Source organism: Parambassis ranga, chromosome 6, assembly GCF_900634625.1.
Source record: "Parambassis ranga chromosome 6, fParRan2.1, whole genome shotgun sequence".
Classification (NCBI taxonomy): domain Eukaryota; kingdom Metazoa; phylum Chordata; class Actinopteri; family Ambassidae; genus Parambassis; species Parambassis ranga.
The window spans coordinates 12,221,207-12,244,908 of NC_041027.1; the positions used below are offsets into that span (position 1 = coordinate 12,221,207).

The 23,702-nt window shown below is 42.4% G+C and overlaps 2 protein-coding genes across 2 annotated transcripts; one reads left to right on the forward strand and one right to left on the reverse strand.

The window, feature by feature from the left end:
* Positions 1-737: 737 nt before the first annotated feature.
* LOC114437610 (urotensin-2 receptor) lies at positions 738-1,829 on the forward strand. Its single transcript, XM_028408410.1, has one exon. It carries the CDS (start codon positions 738-740, stop codon positions 1,827-1,829), a length of 1,092 nt encoding a protein of 363 aa, XP_028264211.1.
* Positions 1,830-6,663: 4,834 nt separating this feature from the next.
* Positions 6,664-23,624, reverse strand: ogfod3 (2-oxoglutarate and iron dependent oxygenase domain containing 3). The gene is made up of 9 exons (XM_028407835.1): positions 23,416-23,624; positions 22,294-22,520; positions 21,170-21,245; positions 20,972-21,014; positions 20,116-20,180; positions 19,414-19,470; positions 19,044-19,197; positions 16,490-16,613; positions 6,664-8,105 (listed from the first exon to the last, which is right to left on the reverse strand). Exons 1-9 carry the CDS (start codon positions 23,481-23,483, stop codon positions 7,969-7,971), a joined length of 951 nt encoding a protein of 316 aa, XP_028263636.1. The 5' UTR covers positions 23,484-23,624; the 3' UTR covers positions 6,664-7,968.
* Between the last annotated feature and the right edge of the window lie 78 nt (positions 23,625-23,702).

Sequence of the window (23,702 nt, forward strand, 5' to 3'; positions counted from 1 at the left end):
TGCCAAACGTGGAAAAAAAAAAAACAGACAGTAACTTTGAGAAGATAATGGAAGGACATGCAAAAAGAAAATGCTTCCATGTGTTCCCCCAGTATAAGCCTGATGGATGCAGTTAATTCATCTAATGGCAAATTGGCTGCTTCTTTATCTCTTGTATACAAGTGTTGTCCTTGAAGATGAAAGACGAGCAGTTGATTAAAAAAGGAAAGCAGCAACATCAGAGCAACTGTAAAACACAGAATGACTCCCTCCCTGACATTTGAAAATCTATAACTTCCTGCATACAAGTGCTTATTAGTGTCATGATAACCTTGAAGAGAAGGCAGGAGGGGACTGGGAAGGGATCTCTGTTGTCATTCTGTACTGACACCGGTTATTTATGTGTCGCTTTTTGCAGCAAGACAATGTGTTTTAACTAAATAAACCCAGAAAGTCTGTGCGTAAAAGTGAATTGCGTAAAGATAAGAATCAAAAAAAAAATCCTTCGTCTCCTTATTTCATTATGTTGATATTATGCGACAGCTGCTCCATCACTGCCTGTTGAATTCTTCTATATATTGCGATATAAGATCTCCACTGTGGGTCTTACAGCAGTGACGTCAAGAGCAAAGAGCAGCCGGCTGTGAGCGGAGAGGCGGATAAGCGACACACAACCTGTGCCGGTGCGCATCTTTCCCAAACTTGTCCAGCGCTCTCCCGGAGCACGGAGCAAAACATAAACATCACCGGAAAGCGACATGAATAAAACGTCTTTGAATATGAACACGAGCCCCCCACGGGTCGGTAACGGCGGACGAAGCGGGACTGTGGATCATGAACTCGTTATCACCTCCACTTTCGGGACGCTTCTCTCCGTTGTCTATATCATCGGGGTGTCAGGGAATGTGTACACCTTGGTGGTGATGTGCCACTCGATCCGCTTCGCCACTTCTATGTACATCTCCATCATCAACCTGGCTCTGGCGGACCTGCTCTACCTCTCCACCATCCCCTTTGTGGTGTCCACTTACTTCCTAAAGGACTGGTACTTCGGGGATGTGGGCTGCCGCATCCTGCTCAGCCTGGACCTCCTCACCATGCACGCCAGCATATTCACCCTCACTGTCATGTGCACGGAGCGCTACCTCGCCGTCACCAAGCCGCTGGACACGGTAAGGCGCTCCAAGAGTTACCGCAAAGGTCTAGCCTGGGGTGTGTGGCTGCTTTCACTGGTTCTCACTGTGCCCATGATGGTGATGGTCGCGCAGACCACTAAAGACACCCCGGATGGAGGTGTAAAGAGGATGTGCGCATCCACCTGGGCGCCCCTGGCTTACAAAGTGTACGTGACAGTCCTGTTTGGCACCAGCATCATGGCACCGGGGCTCATCATCGGTTACCTGTATGTGAAGTTAGCTCGCACTTATTTAGAGTCCCAGCGCAACTCTGTGATCAGCAAAGGTGGGAAGCGGTCCCCTAAACAGAAAGTGCTGATCATGATCTTCACCATCGTGCTGGTGTTCTGGGCGTGCTTCCTGCCCTTCTGGATCTGGCAGCTGCTGCCTCTGTACCACACCAAGCCTCTAAGTCTGGCCTCGCAGACACACACCTGCATCAACTACCTGGTGGCGAGCCTGACGTACAGCAACAGCTGCATTAACCCTTTCCTCTACACGCTCCTCACAAAGAACTACAGGGAGTACCTAAAGAACAGGCACAGGAGCTTCTACAGGTACACCTCCTCGTTCAAGCAGCGGCCGCCCAGTCTCTACTCCTGGGGCAAGTCTGCGTCCTCGAGCAATCAGTTCGAGTTTAACTCCGAGACGCTGGTTATGGGGACACTAAAGTGACCGGAGGAGAGATGAGAATGTGCCCGCAGCAGGAGGCGCAATAGGTATGTGTAGTCTTGATCTCTCCATTACGCACGGCCTGGCGCCACACCGTGCGTAAAACCTGTGCGTAAAACCTGTGTGTCCTGCTGAAAAGTCTCAGGCGTGACAGTTTTTCAGTTTATTTTTTTATGGTGGATTATTTTTGAGCATCCCAGCTGTGTGGCCGCATTACTACAGAGGAACTTCGAGTCATAACCATGGTTTAAAACCTCTATTTTTTATGTATTTATGCATTTTATTTATAAAGTTTAGCAGCTTGCTTTTGCTTCAAGTAAATAATTTGAGCATTGTTGCATTATTTCATTCTAGAAAGGCTATAGAACAGCTGATTTATGACATTTTTTGTATATAATGCACAAAGAAATTCTGTCATTCATGTAACTGGCCGTTGGCACTTGTGATCACTCCCATAGCTATGAGTGCAAGGGCCCTCCTGTACCTGCCAGATCCTTATAAATGCACATCCACCTTGCTGTTATCAGTCCTTTAAAGTGGCCACTTGGTATTACTCACATGCTTTTATCTTGCTATAGCACTCCTCTTCCTATAGGAGGGGTCTGTAGGAGCGTTATCACCCATTAGTAAGCAGAGATAGTAGCTTATGGTTTGTTAGTATCTCTACACACAAACAACACAGAGGCTACAGAGATGCACTTCAGTCCACAACATACTAATAATGCTGATGGTTAACAAAGTGGAACACAGACAACTAAAGTAGAGTTTACAAAAAAGTAGCTCAAAAAATGACAAAGCACATAACAGAAAAGCACTGAGAACGGCTACAACAACACTGTGTCATAAACGAGGCAAAGTAGAAGAACCCATCCAATCAGATATTTAGATGATACACTTATTGATACTGCCTCCGCCTGGAAACAAACAGCCACAACAACTAGATGTGTAAAATCTCTTTAGAGCACCACAGACCCACTCTGAGTGACCAAAACTTTCCACAAAGACACTAAAGTTCGACGTGTGTGTGTGTGTGTGTGTGTGTGTGTGTGTGTGTGTGAGAGAGAGCTGCCATTCTTTTCCTACTTGCTCTTCTGTTCCTTTAAGTAGCAAAAACATGTGGTTGCAAAAACCTCTTTTCATTAATAATACAGAACCCTGTTCTGCTGCTGATGGTTAGCAAGTGCCCTGACAAAGTTATAATTATCTTAATTACCACAATCAAATCATGTAGAGCGAACCTGTAGCTCAGGTTTCATCCTCAGACGTGGGCAGTCATGCATCTGTGTCATCACATCACTGATTAAAGCTTGGAAATGAGGTAAGTTTTAGCTCTTATAACTCTCATGGCTGTGGCTACAATGGCCAAACTCTGCCTGCCACTTGTCCTGTAAGTGCACCAACCTGTTGCAGTGGCCATGGGAATGACGTCAACAGCACTCCCCTATCAGTAGGCTCTGTAGGTGCGTTATCAGCCATTAGTAAGCAAGGGTTGGTGTCTATTTGCTGGATTTGAAGGTAACTTTGTGCCCAACACACCCACAGTGCTTTTTTTGGTCTGAAGCGTGCCTAAATGAAGACAGCAGGAAGTCCATCACACCTTTGTTTACCTGATCATTGTACCCACACCCGCTGAGAATGATCTGTAAACGCATCAAGGGAAGACGATGACCGCCGCAGGTATCTTTTGATGCATAAACAGGCCTCATGTTTTACGAGGAGTTCATAATTCTTTAATTAAGATGAGGCCAAGCACTGAAAGGAAGCTCTTTAGCTTTAATCTGACTTATTGAAGTCTTTAGCTCACGACCATCTGCTGCGAAGCCACTCTGTCCTCTTTGGTTTCACCGGGCTGAGGTGTGAAAACAAACTGTGAATAGAGTAAGATGGATAGTGATATTATGCAAGGACACGGCCGCTGTGTTCTCCAAACACACGGCGTGACAGACAAACGTCCTTCCTGTCTTGTTTTCCTGTAATTATGAAAATGATCTGAACGATATCCTGAGCTGTGACATTTTCCCAGGAGGGATTTTGGGACAATTTGACTGCGACCCCTTGCTCATGTTTGCATGATAAATGTCCCAGATTCATGCATAAAGTCATCGCAGCTGAACCCTGGGTGTTTTCACAGACACTTTAACAGCACAGAGGGAAAGAAACAGCCTGTCCTTCCTTCTTCTATTCTCCACATAATGACACTGTGCAGCACCTCTGCTGCAATAGCTTCATCTACCAGCTAGCAGCTACATCTGGTTAAGAATCAAGAGAAATGTTCATCCTTGAGCTAAAAAGGGGCACATCTGGTTTTTCATCTAAACTGGGGCAGTGCATGTGCTCATTGTAAAAAAAAAATAACCTTGTTTTTGGTTACAAAACATTGAAGCTATCATTCAGGATCATGATTTTCAGCATTCCCTGTCCAGGGCTGTGTTCGAAGTCACTCCCTAATCACTATATATGGCCCTATATAGTGCCTTCGCCATTTTGTAGTGCTGTCTGAATTCTTAGTGAGAAATTATAGACCCCATATAAGGCCCTTAATGTATCCCACAATGCATCATGAAAAGTAGTGTCCATATACGATGGTCACTACTTTTAGCGATATGTCCCATCATGCATTGCGCAGACCGGCGAAGAGAACGGGAACAGAAGTTACGTCACCTGTCTTATAAATATAATGATGGCGTCATTAACGGCGACAGAAAATGAGGGAGGTAGAGTCCGAAATGTCTGAAAATGCTTTCAATGAGTTCACTATATAGTGCCCTACATTGAACTCCCCATATGGGGAGTAAGGAGTGAGTGAGTGATTTCGAACGCAGCCCAGGAGTGGACATCAGACAGAAATTGCTCATGTACGGCTTTCCCTTTAATAAATTAGACATGAGAGCAGATGGTTGCCGATTAATGCATCCAGCAGACACAAGGCCACATAATTATAACTAAAATGTGATTTAAAGGTTTATTTTTGGTTTCCACCACTTCCACCTACACCTTTACTGCTCTAAATGTTGCCAGATTTGGTCTCATTAACACCCCGACATACGAAAAATGAGGCTGTGATCCTAGTTTGATAACAGCTGCCTGCAAAACAATACAGACGGTGGCAGCGAGAATGAACCAAGACAGTAAAAATGAGTTAAAACAAAGTTATCTGATATTCACCTGTTGATTTTATTGTACATAAGAGCCTGGAAATAGTGAAGTGTTTTTAATCAAATCTCTTTTAGAGACTTAAAATTAAACTGAACACTAAAGTATTTAATTATCAAGAGCCTGTCACATCATCTCTGCTCAACAGAAAACCCAGTTCACATATGAACTATCAGTGGTTTACAGCTGTCTGTCGGCTGCGTTTGGCTTCTAGAAGTTTCATTAAACAAGGATTAATTCTCATATAGTCCTCATGGATGCTGTAATGTGGCCGACTGGCACAAACCAAATAATAACTGCACTAATCTGTCACACTGGTGCAATTAATTACGCCGCTCATAGAGAATTATGATAGATTCCTGAAGTGTGTTTCTTATTGTCAGTCTATTATTTGCTCTTACAAATGCCTGGTTTGTTACTGTATCACTGTGTTATGGCTGAAAAAGCCTTGGTGATAATATTTCAGGCACGTTGCTGAGAAGATACTGGAGTGATTGGACAATACAGAATATATATATATATATAATTTATATAATATTATTTATATAATACTAAAGTGGCAGTATTAACCTGTTAAAAAAATATTTGCAACATAAACTGGAGAATTTGCCTTTACTTAAAATACTGGCTGATGTTAATCTGTTCAGCTGACACAAGCACAATTTTCTAGATTACATGAAGTAATCCTGACGGCATTAAAGAGGACATAAATGAAAGGGGTCAAGTGTATCCTTTGAGGTTTGTTCCTACAAAGAGCCTGGATGATCAATACATCACATGCGGTGTACGGCAGCATTATACCTTTGAAGCTTGAAGGAGATTAACTGCACACTTACTGCCATTATGAACAACCTTCCTACTTGGCCTTCCTCCCACACAGCCCTCCTACACATATAAGCCTACCGCTGTGCTTCTCTGTTCATTAACGAATGTGATAAAAGGTCCCAGAGGAGCTGAGATGAGCAATTTGCTTCTGTATAGGTTCTGTACAGTCACTGCACTTTATTGATGTTTTCACTCCGAGTCAAAGTGAGGGCAGGAACTGTGTTACAAGTAAAGCAGGCAGTGTGTGATCCTGTGCGTTTACATTAGAACCAACCTTCGTTGGCTCAAACAGCGCTAACAAAACAACAAAATATTAATAGAAATAATTGGTCAAATATGACACAGGGGCTACAAAAGTGATCCACAAATCACGCCACGTTCACCGTTCATGCTAACAGACCATATTGGTATATCTGATGATGGGAGCTGCAAAAAACCCTGTACTCTCAGGAGGCCTGGGTTTCAGCTCCCTTGACACCTCAGGCTGTTTTGTTTTCACCAAGCGACAACCTCCAGGGCTCAGAAATAAGGCCATTGTAGTTAAAAACCGCAGTTCACCCTACTGCCACTAGGGGCTCATAGTCAATCCCCATACACACCTATGTTAAAATGACCAACTTTACAGTAGAAATAAACATGTTTATGAGTGACAGGCGCTGCGGCTGCTGGCCGGCCTCAGCTGCACTCACACTTCACCTCTTTTAGCATCTTTCAGCGCACCGTTTTGGTTGAATCTTTTCACTTTCATCACCCTGACTCTGAACCATCTGAGAGGTCAAACCTATCACAAACTGTCCGATCCCTTCGTTCTGCCATCCTGACAGACACAACTACAACACACTCCAAACGGTTCACTTCACAGAGTCCTGATGTTTTTATTTCACCCCCAAATAAAATAGCAAAAAGAGCAATTTTCAAAAAATATTAAATAGTCAAATATTTCCCACAGAAGTTGGTTGGAGCTAAAAAAAAGAGAGTGAATACTGAGATCACATTCAAACAGTGTGAATGAACATGGCTGCTGGATGCGTAGAAAGACGGTTTGTTAGCTATACATGCTAATAATAAATATAGCAGCCACTGGCTTAATTAATCATTTTTTTAAACAGTGACATGGATTGCATATATAGTGTGTCAGTTGTAGTAATGGTCCCAAAGCAAAAACACCTGCTGATAATGTCTTATATAAAAACGTCCATTAAATAGCAACAAAAAACACAAATCATTAGATTCACCCCAAAAAAAGACTCATTTTTTTAAACACATGATCTCATCTCAAACAACAAGAAACCGTTGTTAACATTTAATCCCACTGTAAAGACTGAACGGCTACTTGGTGTATGAAATATACATCAACAAACTCCAGAATATAATAGAAGAAATGAGACGGTGGAGGGTTCAGAGCAGCTGTGTGGAAAATAGGAAAAAGCAGTGACAGTGTGTGTTTGTGTGTGTGATCAATCGGCCATATCGTAGAGGGTGTAGCTCACAAAAGGAAGTGCAGATAAGATTCTAGTTATATTCCAGTTACACAGCTGATTCAAAGAGATTGATTAAATCTGAATATTCATGCCTCAGTATGGTGGTTTATTAATAATTAAGAGAAATGTGAAACCGAACAAAAGGAACAATGCGGGACTTATCCTCTTTGATAAAATTTGCCGTCGCTCTTGGACAAGAAGAGGATTCCTCTTAGAAGAAAACACCAGCTGAGGCGAGTGTGAGTCAGGGATTTGGCGATGAAAGGCGGCAATCGAATAGATTTAGATGTTTCCCCTCGAGGAATCGACACGACAGCACTCCGTAAAATGAAAAAATGAAAAAAACATACAGAAAACACACAATCCTGCTTAAATCTCAGAGTCCGCTTCTCCTCAAAGTGACCGCTAGGTAATAAAGAAAATCACCCTGTGGAGCCCCGAACACCTCCAGAATAGGTGATGAAGACAGTGCTGAGAAACCATCTATAAGGTGAAGTGAGTCGATATCTGGGAATAATAAATTCCCAGATATCGACCGCAGCTACAGTGAGTTAAACCTCCACGGAAAGCCTCACTTTTTGTCCTTCTTCTTCTTCTTCTTCTTCTTCTCTTGTTGTTCTCATCTTTTGTTGCAGGGCTTGTCCAAGCCGGTGGGCAGCGCGCATCCATCGTCCATGGATGCCTCACGGCAGGGCGGGGTCAGAGATGGCGTGCTCCGAGTCGCAGGTGAAGGACACGGTGATGGCGTAGCGCGTCCCGGACGTCACCTTCTCCACGCGGTGGAGGTTTTCCGAGCCGGAGGAGAAGAAAGAGACTCGTCCTGGCCAAAGAAAGGAAGGAGAAGAAGAAGAAGAAGAAGACATTTTAAAGGAGCAGTTCAAAACTTTTGGGAAGCATCTTTGCTTTCTTTGACAGACTGAGAAGAAAATATAGGACTTTTATCAAATTCATCACATATCTGTGGGTTCATGCAGCCTCACATTCTTGTGGTGCTAAACTAGCTTCAAAAAAACATCCAGCTAAACTGTTTTATAAATGTTTTACATTTCTCCTGATGGAAGACGTGAATGTTTTTGTTGTTTACAGTCGTTTTACAGTCGTCACATCAACACGTCTTCACTCCAGCTGTGCACTAAAAGCACAGAGAATAATCACGATGTTCTCTTCCTTCCCAGTTGTGTGGGGGGTAAGTAAATAATCCTGATTTATTTGTTTGAAGAGGGTGGATTCACATGGTGATGGTGGAGCTGCAGGGAGAAAACAACACAAACAAAAAAGAGGGGAACACGCCCGATTTATTCAAGGATTATTCTAGTGGACGCTGAATGCCTTCTTGGACACGCTGTGGGAGTCTGCTGAGGTCGCCTCCGGTTTAACTCCATTTATCAGAGGCTTCTTTTCTCTGTTGGCCTATTAACCACTGTGTTCTGTGTGAGACATTAATGATTACGTTGAGGTCTATATGCTTTGTACTAAAAACATTCTATCAATATGATTAAAAAATATGCCCTCATCAGGCTGCTCTCCTTTCCTTCAGTGAATGTGGACCGTGTGGGTGAAAATCTCCCATTAGCGCGTGAGACGCCGAGGGAAATCAGCCCTCGCTGTTAAAACAATGGAATTTACACCGAAAACTCTAAAGAATGGGGAATAAGATGAAAGACAATTAACGTGCAAAACAAAAGAGCGCGAGCAGGAGCACAATAATGTGCCGGTCCTCTGTTTCCTGTCATTGAGAAATGAGGGCAAGCGCTGGAATTAGCTTTCCAGCTTCAGTAACTTGACAATGAAAATAATCCCTTGCACTTGTCAATATATATATATATATATATACGCTCGTTGTGCAGATTCTCTGCAGTCAGCAGAGCAGATTAGTGCCAACACACACACGCAATCACTTTACATGGATTTATAGGACACTACTGAAGAACCCTCCAAAGTCTCAGCCTTTGCACGTGAGGATATTTTTATTTATCACTCACTGAAATTCCACCCAGTAGCACTTCCTGTTTATCTTCGGTTATCTGGCTTGACTTTCTGAATCGCATAAATAAGTTCCACATGTGTAAATATAACTGAATTTCAACAGATCTATGGCTGAAAGGTGCCGTCTTACCATATTACATAACAATATCTGATGACACCCCAGTGTTTGGTTAATATAAACTCATGTGAAGCTGAGCCGTGATGACTTCAATCCCGTCCTTATAACAAGGTTTTCTCTATAATCCTGGCTGCGTTAAGAAAAGCCTGCAAGAGCTAACCCAAACCCTGCCTTTGTTAAGTCCAGCTGGATGAAAGCAAAGAACAGTGGTGTGTTTTTCCAAAGTCTGTGTGTAACCAGTGGCCAATCCCACCAGGTGTAGGAAAGAACCCACAGAGCTCTGACACAGGGATTCCTACTGCTACTTTATTCTCAATTAAAATGAGCTAAAAATAAAACATTTTGTAAAAAAAACAACAACAAAATTCTTCACTCCTCAGCGCAACTTAGAAGCCGTGACTGACTCATTTGTGACTAGCGGTTGTGTCACAAAAATCCAAACTGACAAAATGTAAATAGTCAAAATATCTAGAGCATGTGGAGCTCCAAGTTTAGCAACATCTGCAGGCACTTACACACTAATTCCACTCCCAACAACAAAATCTTAAGTTGAATATTCTTTCTGTATATTTTATGTCTCCGTCAGACTACACAAAGACGGTTTTCTGTCATATTAGTGCTGTTTCCGTGCAGGATTTTACACGGTGGTGAAAAACGAGCCCACAGTGGGTGAAAAAAAAGAAGCCAGGAATGAAAAACGCTCAGGGTTTAGAGAGGTTTGAAATGGAAACGCATCATTATCTCTGACATTCACCAATTGATTATGAAGTCTATCTCTCACTGTTCACGACAACCTCTGGGTTTGATCATAAAAGTTCATGCTTCCCACCTGCTGCCAGCAGTCCCTCACTTCTCAAATCCTCTCTGACTGACAGGGCCAAGGGTTCTACCACCAGAGTAAATAGCAATGGGGGGAAAAAAGGATCATCCTTCTGTAACCCACATTCTCGGTTAAAGAAGGCGAAATGCCACTGCTGCCTGTGCTGATGATAGTACCTTAGCCCTATCCTGCCTCAAAGCTAAACCTCTGCAACGTATATACAGTCAGGGAAAAACTTATTTGAACTCGTGCTGATCCCTTAACAAAATGTGCTTTAACACTTGGTGGCAAAACCTTTGTTCACAATCTCAGAGGTCAGATGTTTCTTGTAGTTGGTCACAAGGTTTGCACACATCTCAGGGAGGATTTTAGGCCACTCCAAGACCTCAATATGCTTCTTCTTCTTCTTGATCAATACCCACCCACGACCCATTTTCAATGCCTTGGCTAAGGGAAGGAAGTTTGAGGGTACACGGCCCCATCCAGCCTCCCTTTGATGCAGTGCAGTTGTCCTGTCCCCTTGGCAGAGAAACACCCCCAAAGCTTAATGTTTCCACCTCCATATTTGACGTATCTGTATCAGAGAGGGGGGGGGTCAAAGGTCTCACAGTGGTCTAATTATAATATTTGTGTGCAAAAGCACCAAAAAATGGCAATTTACCCAGTAAAGGTAGATCCAAGGTCCTCTACTGATCTTAAAAAAACATCAGTTTTTAAATAAATATAAAAAACATTCTACTAGAAGGTGAATGCGTGCCACTCTTAATCTGTTTCACCTGCTCACTGAGCCTCCGTGCCTGAAGCCACAAACCACCTGAGGAAGGAAATAAAGTAATAATACAATAATGGACGTCCCTTTCTGCCTGATAAAACATTTCTGACTTTAATAAAAACAATAGTCACACTAATTATGTGTGGAGTTTGTACGTAGGCATGCAAACATTCACATTCTTAGAATGTCACAGACTTGGCTTCTGAATAAAGTTTGCCTAAAAAAAAAGGCAGAGGAGGCATTTTTACCTTAAAGGACAAGTTTGGATGATCCTAAAACTTGGTTACAAGATACAATCATATACACAGCCTCGCATTCTACAGCACAAGTTAAAGAAACTGCTCAGAAATTCAGACTGTTGTGCTCTTCGTTCTTTTAGATTGTTTAGATGTGAGGTGCAGACATTTAAAGGGATCTTCTTATTCAGCTTGTGGTGCTGAAAGTGCCAAAAAAATAATAAAACACTTTTGAAAACTATTGAAAAATGCATGTCATGACCCATTTACAGACCTTGTTGTGTGCAGGAACTAATTTTGTACCACTCGACAGGTGTATCACTGCACAAAAAGGCTGTGTAGTGGGTGTCATGGTGGACAACTTGTGCTGCAACATGTGAACACAGAAACTAGAACAGAAATTGTTTGTGAACAGAAGAGAAGATAATGTGTTTGTTATCATGCATTATTATTTACTTGTGGTTGCTTTCAGTGCGGTATATGTACATTTTTCCCCTCATTATGTATTATTGAGCCTGCTCACCACATGCAATTTTTATATATATATATATATATATATATATATATATATATATATATATATATATATATATATATATATATATATATATATGTGCTGACTGAAAAACGACCGTACGAGCCGCTAACTGGACCCAAGTGACATTTGCAGCTATGTTTAATGTACCGCAACCTAATTAGCCACCTATGTTGGTGTATGTTTTCCCCTGCAAAGGTGTTGGCTGCTTTTTAAAGCAGTAGTAGGTGCAGAAGGAGTAATGTGTTCCTCAGCAGCTTGCCTGGTGGACGGGAGGGATGGCTGAGAGATCCACATGTGACTGTTATTCTTTAATTCTGAGAGGGCAGATGACTTCAGTGAGTGACACAATATGTAATCAAGAGTGAAGTGCAGACATAATATGCAGTTAAGCAGATTAAAGGGAGCTTGTGTTTTGTTTTCTAAGCATATATTGGTGTCTATAGTCATAAATTTCAATTACATGGTAGGAAACGACTCCACATGTTTGCACCGTGAACCGATCAATAGAAGAAGAACTGCAAAGACACCACGGCTGAGAGCTGCTACTCACCTATAGACATGTAAATGTTACCGACAGGAATACACGTAAAGCTCAGCAATCAGTCAGTTTAGCATGTTGCCATCACTGACTCCAGCTAAACACCGACACCTGCCCCCACTGTGTTTTTTTACAGCACTGGTTTGCCCCTAATAAGGTCTTAAACTTTAGAGTCCAACCTGGATGCTAATAAGATGCTAAACAGTGACTGACTCATCTAGCGCTGATACAAAGTTCGCTTGCACATAAATAAACAGCCATCAGCGCGCTGTCCGGTCAATACATCGATTACTCCCGCTGCCTCATAATTAATTAGCACATGATGAATCACGCAGGCTGTGTTGTGTCACGGGGGATCAGAGGGATGAAAGTTAAAGGTGACGTGGGGTGATGCTGAATTAGCTGGAGTCTTCAGGATAAGGTCTCAGGTGGTAAAAGCGCTCTCAGATGCAATTAGCTGGATTACATTGTGATTGGCTGCAATATAAAACCCCGAAGGGCTAAAAGCCGTGTAGTGCTTTTCATTTATCCCCACTGCTCCATCCATCAACACTAAAAGTGTATTATAGACAATAAAAGACCATCGTCTTCTGTATATGTGCTTAGACGGTGCAATCTCCACCACTGTGTTTTTCTAGCATTAGCATATTAGCATTGACATTTAGTAGCCAACCAGCAATTTTATGCCAGAGGACAAAAGCTATATAAATTGTGCAGGACGTGTTTTGAGATTTTGGCACACTATTGAAACCTACTCTATATAGACAAAAGTATGTGGACGCACAGCCACCATATGTCTGTTTGTTTGCCTCTCCAACACATTAAGGTAGGGGTGGGCAATTATTTTTTTGCGAGGGCCACATAGACTTCCATAAGAAAAGCAAAGGGCCACATTTTTTTCATAAATAATAATATAAATTGGAGACCACTGGCACAGTATCTACCTTTATAAATATGCTCCTGTTACATTTTCATCACTGGAAGAATCTTGTGCTGTCATTTACTGGTCCCTCCTCTGTCCTCTCTGTGTGTGTCCATGTCTGCTCTGAGTGTGTGCTGGTTGTATGTTGAAACACACACACAGTGCAGAGCAGCACAGATGATGTGAAGATATGTTTACAGAAGAAAACCATTAGAGTTAAAGTACAAGTTAAAGTAGCAAATCCCAGAGTTCTGAAAGTCGGGCAAGATCTGTGCTTTTTAAGAGCAGATGGCGATGAAATATGTCGGCTGCAGCACCGCGGTAACATCTGAATGTGCCGTAGAGTTTCTGTGTGCTTTACCGTACATTTCAGCATAGTCGCAGCATTTTTAAAGTGTAGCCAGCGCGACCGTGTCTCCCCAGAGAGTAGATGGGATTACGCACTACAGCAGCGTGGAAGAGACACGGAGGGTTGGAAAGATGTTACCAGTAACGCCGTGCTCAACAGCTGACTTTTGATGCCTTTGTTTATTATTGTGTGCACGGTAAAGTACGGCCCACGGGCCACACCCGGCCCGCTTGCGTCTTCAATGTGGTCCGCGGGCCGTACTTTGCCCAGGTCTGCATTAAGGCGTCAGGACAGTCAAGTTCTTCCACAGATCATTTCTTTGAGCTTTTTTAGTGCTGACAGGCACACAAAGTAATCATCTAAATCCTCATTATAGGCTCTAAAGCTACAACAATTAGTCACTGAATGGTCTGTAAAATATAATTTACAGATTAATCATGGACAATCAATCAATCATTACCTGCAGATATAGTAGCAGCAGCAAGCAAAAGCTGCACATTGTGTGTGTTTAGACTACAAGAGCGGTTGTCTCTGATATATGACATATGCAGCACCTATATATGGCAGATATTTTCACTGTACTCGGTGCTGTCCAAAGTACAGACATCATAGTTAAGATGGTGGTTTTAAGGTCGCTGCCTAGCTGAGGTTATCTAATCCCCCTGGGGTGTGTATCTAAGCTGTCAGGTTAACCTCTGACTGGCAGACATGCCTTTCACTCTGTCCTTCTATCACACTGTTTGTATCTGCCTTTCCCAGGTAAACACCCTATCACACATCTACTCTGTATCCATCTCACAGCCATTTTCTGTCTCCTCATCTTCCCTGTAGGGGATGCTTCATCTAATCCTCCATACTTTCCACCTCAACTTGAACAACGCTCTTTTCCCCTGGCACCCACTCGTCGTTATATTCTTGACTCTTGCTCTCACAACTGCAAAATCACAATTGTCATCCTGGTGTTATAATTACACCTTATTCATTGCCTGACAACCTCAAAGAGCAATGATTATCTTTGCAAACTAATCAACCATCCAGATATGAGGAGCAGACTCTCACAAAGTCAAAACATGCCTGTCAATTGGCCCAGCATGCCCCCTAAGAGTTACTCAAGAGGGTACGTTTGGCAGAGTAAATACAATGGTCTGGGCCGTTGATGCATTATGCATGGCTTTGTGCTCCATCTCCAGCTTGATGCACCTCTCTAAATAAAAGTCACGGCAGCAAGTGCAAACACAGTGGGCAGGATTCACCGGTGGCTTGTTGTGAATCTCAAGCATGCTCCCAACTCGCGTGACAATTTGAATCGATCAATGAGGATGGTACTTGTCCCGCTTCTCTCATTTCCTCCTCAAGCGGCTCTCAGTGATACCATCCACTGTTTTGTCTGCTAAGTTATGCTCACTTCACTGATGCAAGACGCCTCAAGCACCTATTGCAATAGACGAAGCGAGGAGCATGCACAAGCGTCACTCTTTATAATGATATGTCCTTCACTGCTCCATTATAGGACACTGTCAGCAGCGCACACTGCTTCACTGACTGGACCATGGGGAGTTACATAAAAAAAATCAAGGTGACTTAGAGGGGAAGGAAGACGGACAAACAAGTGAAGAAAAGTGAGCGTTCAGAAGGAGAAAGACGGCTCTTTGCTATGAATTGCTGTGATTTACCGTGGTGGAGGAGATGGTGAGGGCAGTAGATGATTCCACAATGCAGCAAAGGAAGGAGTCAAAAAAGGGACAAGGTGAAGACAGACAGCATGGACGGCTGACTGTCAGACAGAATGGAGAGGCACTTGCGCTTCGAAATTGGGGAAGCAGCTTTAAGGCGTTTTTCATACTAAGCAACGGCTGCGAGCACAAATAGAGACAGGCAGCTTTCAAACACCAAGGTCTTTTATCATGTTTAACTGAAGAGTAGTCTGAACGGTATGGAGCAGGTGACATCACATTGTTTTTATGTGTACTGATTGAGATTAATGTACTGTCCATCTGTAAAGACAGCAAATAGAATCAAGCAGTATAACCAAAGATTTAAAATGCAGGTTTGATGATGGTGATACATACATCACATGTCGACAGACGAGGCTGTATCTCTGAATGAATATGTCTTTTTTACATTGAGGGCTGTTGCTTAGCTGAGGCTGTGAACCTGATGGCATGTTCAGACTCAGTCTCTCTGATAGATTGAGAAAAAGGATAAGATAAGGTCTTTTCTTATATTATATGGGTCTTTAAAACACACACAAAGTAGCGTTTAAAAACAGCCACTAATTCCCATTTAGATCAACTTTGAGCTTTTATTTTTTTTAACCAAGCTGTCCGTCAGCGTGAGCACATGTTCCGGTTAGCAAGCTGCTGGCTGACCATCAGACAGGCACCAACTTTGGCAAGGTAGAGTGTAAAATCAAGAAAACCACATAAACCCAAAGAGTACATCTACCTCCTCTAATAGGATCTACACCATCTGCAAGACTTTTTGGTGTGTGACTGTAGCATTTCTTTAAAGATCAGAAGAAATGCACATGTCTGTGTTTTGAGCTTCACCTGGCTGCGGGACAAATTCCGCCTTGGGGGTGATACAGTTGAAAAGTTGGAAAAGTTCAAAAAGAGTGCACAGTAAGATGGAAAAGTGGAGCAGAATGGATAAAAAAAAATGTACCACCCAATCCAATAAACGTCTCAAACAAGTTGACAAACCCATTCTGGCACAGGGGCCATCTTGGAAGCTTCCCTGATTTTCCATTAGGTCCACAGGGAACTGATCCAATTCCCCCGATCAGGAGCCTAGACATCACCTCGAAGTGTTGTTTTTTCCCCCCCACACACCACTTCAAAATCCATTTTCTAAACAGTCTTACTCATAGCAGGAAAAGGAACCATGTGACCCTATGTTGTGAGTGTGTGTGTGTGTTATCGTTACCTGCTCGTGGTTCCACTGTCCGGTTGCCGTTTTGATCCATGAAGACAAATCTTCCTCCGGTGAAGTCGGAGCCGTAGTCAGACAGATAAAGCAGAGAGGTGTAGTCAAACGAGCCATAAGTCACCTGCAAAGAAAAGTCAGAGAAGAACTCAGTAGGAGTTATGAGTGAAGTCGCACCATGAGGCTTGAAACTGTTACTATATCCACTCAGCTATGCCTCCTGTGAAACACTCATACTGTGCTCCTGCTGTCAATTCAACAGGTGACATTTTACCAAAATATTTCACACATCCCTGATATTACTTCACAGCAGGAACCTGGATTATTTCCATTTTTCACTTTATAAAGTCACTCAGTCACCTTGCACTTAGCCTTCAGAAATCAATTCACACAAATACTAAAAAAAAAAAAACAGCAGAAAATACACTGCATTTAATCAATGTGTACATAATAAGTGTTTTCCAGTTCAATGCAGTTTCTCAGTCTCATGCCTCATGACATGCCGCCTCCTCCAACCACCCTCCTTATTAAACCTTTAGGATTAATTAAATGCAAGCCAGAGAAATATATAATATTACTTTAGTGTTAACATGCTGCAGGATTTTGTGTTTGCTGTGACTTACACCAGCCTTAACAAGAGATGTTGTGATCCATAAAGGTACAAATATACTGTGTGTAGCCCTAAAGAGATATCAAAGGCTAGCTTAACAAGGAGCAAGTGCCTTTGAAAGACTGAGCCTGCTGCACCTGATTGTACCACAAAGAAAGCAAAAAAACAACAAAAGTTCCACCAGGGTCCACAGAGCTCTGAACTTCTCACATCACATTTTATCATACAAATAAGACGTGCAGCAATATTATCATCTATACCCCTTCCACATACAGTGAACCTGATGAGGCTGCATTTGAGAACACAATTGTCTGATTCGGTCGCACTGGGCATTAATCAGCCTTTATCCTGCCTCCGCCACAAAGTCTACAGATTGTCTGACTTCAGCCGGTAATAGTCCAGATGATTCAGAGCAAGCGAGTGGGCGTGTAGACGGTACTTTGAAGTGCAGTCTAAGTTGTCCTCCACCAACTCATCTGTGAACGTTTTGCGTGTTCAATGAGTCACCACATAATTTCCATGCAACGGCCACATGTAATTAATAAATAAGAGAAGATGTAGCAGGCTGAAAAAAAATCAAAACAAAGAGCTAAAAGACGCAAACTTCTCTCTATTGGAGCAAGTTCAACGCTTGTACGCCTCCATCTGAAGCCTTTTAAAGACAGATGGAGATGAGTGATTGATTTATTGTTTATCCCTGTGGGAGTCCCATAATGGTAGGGATTAGAGGGCTGTTACTGTCCACCACACCTAACAACCCTGTATTAGCAAACTTGTGTACAGCTTCCATAATAACAAGACAAGGCAAGGTCAACAATGAAAATACTGCATGTGACATTTATAATTCACTTTCATTGCACAGCCAGGTGTAGCCCTGCCATGAATGAGACACTCTCTGTGCTGTCACACTACAACTGCTGCTATGACACAGTATCTGTACTATGATCGATGAGGAGAGAATCCAGCGGCAAAGACGTCAGAGGCCATTTACATTTAAATGAGGGCTGGGTTAGCCAATTAGCCCCTGAAATGAAGGCGAAGACAGATGGAGAAGAACAGTGGGTACTGTCTGATTACATTTTCCCAGCTGCAGAGGGCCAGCAGGAGAGGATGAGGTGACAAACATGAATATGATGTGTTACTGAATGGAAGAAACCGCCAACAAAAGCAATGCTTTCCAAGCATTAAAGCCAAGTCGGTACATATTTCTCCCTCACCTCAGATGCTTTGATTGTTTTATCAATGAAGCTATTGTTCCTCTGTACTTTTAAACAGTGCTGGATGATGAGAACAGCAACGCACTGAACCAATCATCTGGCTGGACTAGAGTTCCAGCTACAGCAAGAACAAGATAAGGGAGAACGAAACATACATGACAACAACACCCATACCAAAGAAGACCTGCCGATGATGCACAACAGAGGTTTAAACCTGCAGATTCTGAATATTTCTAAGAATTAATTGTGTACTACCAAATAAATAATGAGAATTTTGATTAAAAGATGATGCTGTTGTGAACCATCACTTCGTTGTTTACTTTAGGTAACCCAGCTTTCCGCTCTCTCCTTACTGGGAAATGTTTCCCAGTGTACATCCTGTGTGAGGGCAGATCTCCACAGCTTGAGTCTGAAATTGAATTCTTTCAGTCCCTGCCCAAGCCTGGATATACTGTAGGTCAGTAAGAGCTGGGAAGTAGATTGATTAAAACTGTGAAAAAGCTCTGCTTTCAGGTTCAGCTAATCCATTGAAGATCTCAAGATGATTCCCATCAGCCCCTTTAATGAGAGCAGATCACATCAAAGCCTCCCAGAGATGCAGCAACTTCTTCTTCTTCCTTTTTTTTTGCCAATTTGAAAATTTAGAATTGCTGTCCCTACATTTTCTCTTGAATGACTCCCACACCGTAGACATTTGTCATACATCAATCTGTTTTTTGTGCGTTACCTTATCAACGTGCGGGTGCCAGTACTCGTCGTGTTGGGTCTTGGCTGCTGTGCTGTTGATTCTGGAGAAGAAGGTGGGCTTGGTGAGGTACATCAGAGCCGGGTCCAAACCAAACGTCTCGGCAATAACTGCCTGGATTCGCCCACGCACGTCTCTAACAAAGAAAAACAGACCGAGAACTATGTGACACCTCTTCAAAGCCACAAAATGAGTGAGGATTAAGCTTATTAACACAACTACTACTAGCATTTTTATGCTTATTAATGCAAGAGGTGGGTTTGTTACTTTTCAGGCTTTTTAATTCATGAGCAAAACTCTGAAAATGTTCAACACATGCAAGGCTGCTTTTTAATTAAGAGTCGTTAGTCACCTGTAAAGCTTGAAATCCTCTTGTGTGAATACATCGCTGATCTGATCCTGAAAATACCTGCAGCCACATCCGCCACACAATCACAGACAGTTCCAGACAAAGCCAATCACACGAGACACATAAGCACGCAGACATAAACACAGACACAGCAGACAAGAGGGGGGGGGAGCAGAGGAGATGGGATCTATTAGCATAAATTAACGTTTCGCAACACAGCACAGCACACCATTACCCAGACGGGTGTGCCACCCAGACACATCCAAACACAGCACAGTCTCAACATCGGAACGCTTCACTTGAGGAAGTCCCCATTAGAGGACGGAGGGTAAAAAGTTAGGAAGTAGGGTGGGAGTGCCACAGTGTCTGCTCCCTGATTAAAATCAGACAGAAGGTCCATAAGAGCAGGGAAGACAGTGAGGGAGGGATGGATGAAGGGAGAAGGTATACGTGACGGAGAGCGAGGGAATAGTTGAGCCAAATAAAACTGGGGGATCTGCTGGCAATGACAAATGACGGTCACATGGGTCACTGGACCCAGAGAAGACAGCTCACGTAGACTGGCATCAGTAAGATTAATGACTAACTCCATAATCGGGTGAATATATTCCTGCCTATGTTACATATTTTGTTGGATGACATTCCAACAGGCAAAGACAGAAAGACAATGCGCAGACTAAGAAAGTTAACGCTGCACATTCCCACCTGTATATGTTGACAAACTGTTTCCCCATTGACAGCGCTCCAGAGTGCAGGTCCAATATGGAGGCCTGCAGGGGTCAAAGGAAAACACAGACGACAAACAAATAACCACCACAGGGTCCATATTGGTGTGGACTGGCACAGTGACTCACTTTTATGTCCGTGTCTCTCTCTCTCTGTCTTTTTTTTTTACTTCTTGTTGCTTCCCCTTGATACACTTAAAGTGTCTTAACACTTCATAAACACTTCATTTATTGCCTGAGGATCAGGCCCAGTGCAGACAAAGATCATTAGTAGATCATGCCAGGGACAACATGACTCCTTGTTTTTGCTTCTAGAGTACAGCTGAGGCTATTTGTAGCAGCCTGCCCTCTAGTGGTAAGAGAGTGCTTTTCTTTTATCAGGCTACAAATACAAATAACAGTTTTGCAAATACTTACCTCTTTAATTCAGAGTGGCAATAAATTGCATCATATTATGCATGGCCTCTTTTATGATTAGACATTATTAAATTCAAATAATCTTTGTTTTTTTGCTTTCACTTACGATCTCAAGATGTCCTGTTGTTGTAAACTCTATGAAACCCAAAACCAGAACTAGCTGACAGGTTGGAAATATGTCTGTTTTTATTTATTTATTTAGCCAAAATATCATTTTTCATCTTTAAAAGAAGCTGAGAATCAGGAGCATCTGTTGGAAACTTAAAGTCCTTCACTAGACTATGTGTGACATCAGAAATTCCAACTAAATCTGAGCTTAAAATGTCTGATCATAATAGGCATTTTTTACACTTTATCCTGAATTTAAACCCTGTCACTCTCAAGTTATTCCAATAAATTTAATGTAGAGATATACTCACTCCTCCCTCTGACCCGGCCAGCATCATCCCTCTCTCAGCCAACCTGCAAAGCCAGAAACAGAAAGCATTGTAAATAATTGCAGCAGCCGCACGGCACAAACACACAATGCTTAACGGGGAAAAAAACTACAACGACAACAAGAAGTTGTCAAGAAGTAAAGGAGACGCACACGCTGCACTCTAGGTGACAGTGTTTACCTTCTGAGGACCTGGGCCTCTTCCCTCGTCACCACGCCGTCTGTGACTGCACGTCCACACTTCTGAGGAGTGCATCCTTGGGGAGAGAGACATGAAGGAGGGGGATTTTAAGAACATTAGTCCAACACTATGGTGCAATGCCCCGTGGGGCCTGCAGCAGAAGAATCTAAGCAAGAAGTGTAATGCAAATTCAGGCTCCATAATTCAAGACTTTCACACAACTTGACTATTATAATTTATTGCTTGAAGCATAAGCCTCCTGCTGTGGTTTTTAGACAGTGAAGATCCACAGATACAACTTTATATTTAATGATATTTAAAAGACACATTTTGAATTAGCGCTCCTCTCTCTGCCAGGGACAAGCTCCAAACTGTTCACTGTAACTCACAGGCCATTATACAGACAGCTTCAACCAGTAAATTTCAAACTGTTGAGCAATAATGACAAGTTATTTGGAGTTTTTTTTAGTTATCAAGTATGGTTTGATTCCAAAATTACATCAAAATGAAAGATGTGCACACTTATTCTTTCAGAAATTTAAAATATGCTTGAATAAGTTGAATAAATGCCACTACTATTGGCAGACTTGTAGCCATCTAGGTGCAGCTTCCCTGCAGCTGGTGTGTCAAGAAATGGGATGATAATAATAATCATCAGATCTGTGATGATTAATCACTTCAGTCGCACCAACATACAAACCTTGGGCCTCTGTACCGTCATGCAAATATCAATGCTGAAAATAGGCACTTATTACAGAACTAGGCTTTTAGTTCAAGTGGCAATTTCCAAATAGACCTTAGTCATTTCAAAGCATGAGGATGCTGATTGCCACAACAACACAACCCATCCAGCTACAAAGGTACAAATCCAAAATGATTTGTGCAATCTGGTTATATTTTCCAGTGAGAATTGAGGGTTATGTGAAGAAATCACTCAAGCTTTTATCCCTGCACTTCAAGATCCTGAAGTGAATATTTGTTACAGTGTCCTTTTCTTGTAACCATTTATCATGCACTTAGCTGACTTGCACTATATTGCCATCTAGTGGGTTAAAATGATAATGTTTCACAGCTACGTTTTACCTCATGTTTACATAGAACCAGACAGCAGACCAGAGCCTCACCTGGATATCGTTTGTGGTTTTCATAGTCCTCAGAGCACTGCACGGTGTAGACTCTGGGTTGAGGTGAGACCAGCTCCCCATGTCTGGCCAGAGTTTCTGTGATGTCACTGTCCAGTGAGGTCACATACAGCCACGTGGAAATGGCACAAACACACAAAGCAACCAGCAGGAAGGCCACAAGCCCACGAGACCCACGCCAGGACGACCCCTGTCTCAGTGCATTACCTCTGACAACAACAGAGAAAAACTCAATTTTAATAACTGTTGATCGGACATCTAATATATTTCCAAGAGTTTAAATGGAGGCAACTGGACTCAAGGATTGTTTTTTGAAGACGTTTCCCCCCCCAAGTGGTTTCTTCGCCAGTGACGAAACGTCTTCAAAAAACAATCCTTGAGTCCAGTTGGCTCCATTTAAACTCTTGGAAATGACTGTGACCTGGATGAATGAGAGCATTCACAGATATATTGACATCTAATATATGTAAAAATGATAAAATGATAAACACAAAATTTTGTTCTCAGTTCTCAAGCAGCTCCTGCACCAATGATTCCCAACTGGGTCAAAATCTGAAACACAATTATGCAGAGAGACCACAAGAAGCTATTCTGCACTCAACTAAATGGTTACTACAAACTATATTGCATGCCTGGTATCACAAAATACAAAATAAAAAGTTATAAAAAGTCTGCATCCTGCTCAGCATCGCCTCCCACAGACAATTAAATATATTTTTGGTGAGGTGACTTATGAATCTGCACATTGTTATTGTTCAATACTTTAGCATGTTGTCATTCATTTGCATATAAAGAAATAATAAACAAGCTGATCATAAATATCAGGACTGAGCTGCAGCTGACAGTCATTCATTTCCAATACAAATGCATAAAGAGAAGTGGAAGGAAGGAAGGAAACACAAATGTATTCATTAGTTGTTGTTAAATGAATGTATATTTCTAGTAACCGTGCTTATCTTGCCTTATTTATGAGAAAGCTGTGAAGAAAACTAAAACAAACAGTTAACACTTCCAGTTATCAGGATGTTAGCTAGCTGTTTGTACCTGGCTGGCACACTCCCCACCCTCAATGTTTCATACATTAGCATCGTATTATTAGCTTACCTTTTAATTTTCTTCTCTATCTCAGAGGCATTCGAACCTTTCGCGTTTCTGGAGCGAAGTAGAGCCATTTCACCACACGAAATCTCCCACACAGCATTTATAAAGTACAGTCAAACACAGCTTCTGTCTCTGCTCTTTGATTAACCATGCTGCACCCGCCAACTGCTTGTACCATCACCTAAGTCTCGCCACTTCCGGGTACTCGAGTATCGTCCAACCTGATTGGCTGTCTGTAAGAGAAAGCGTCGTTTTCATTGGACCACGTCTGCATCCATTGGGTTTCAGTA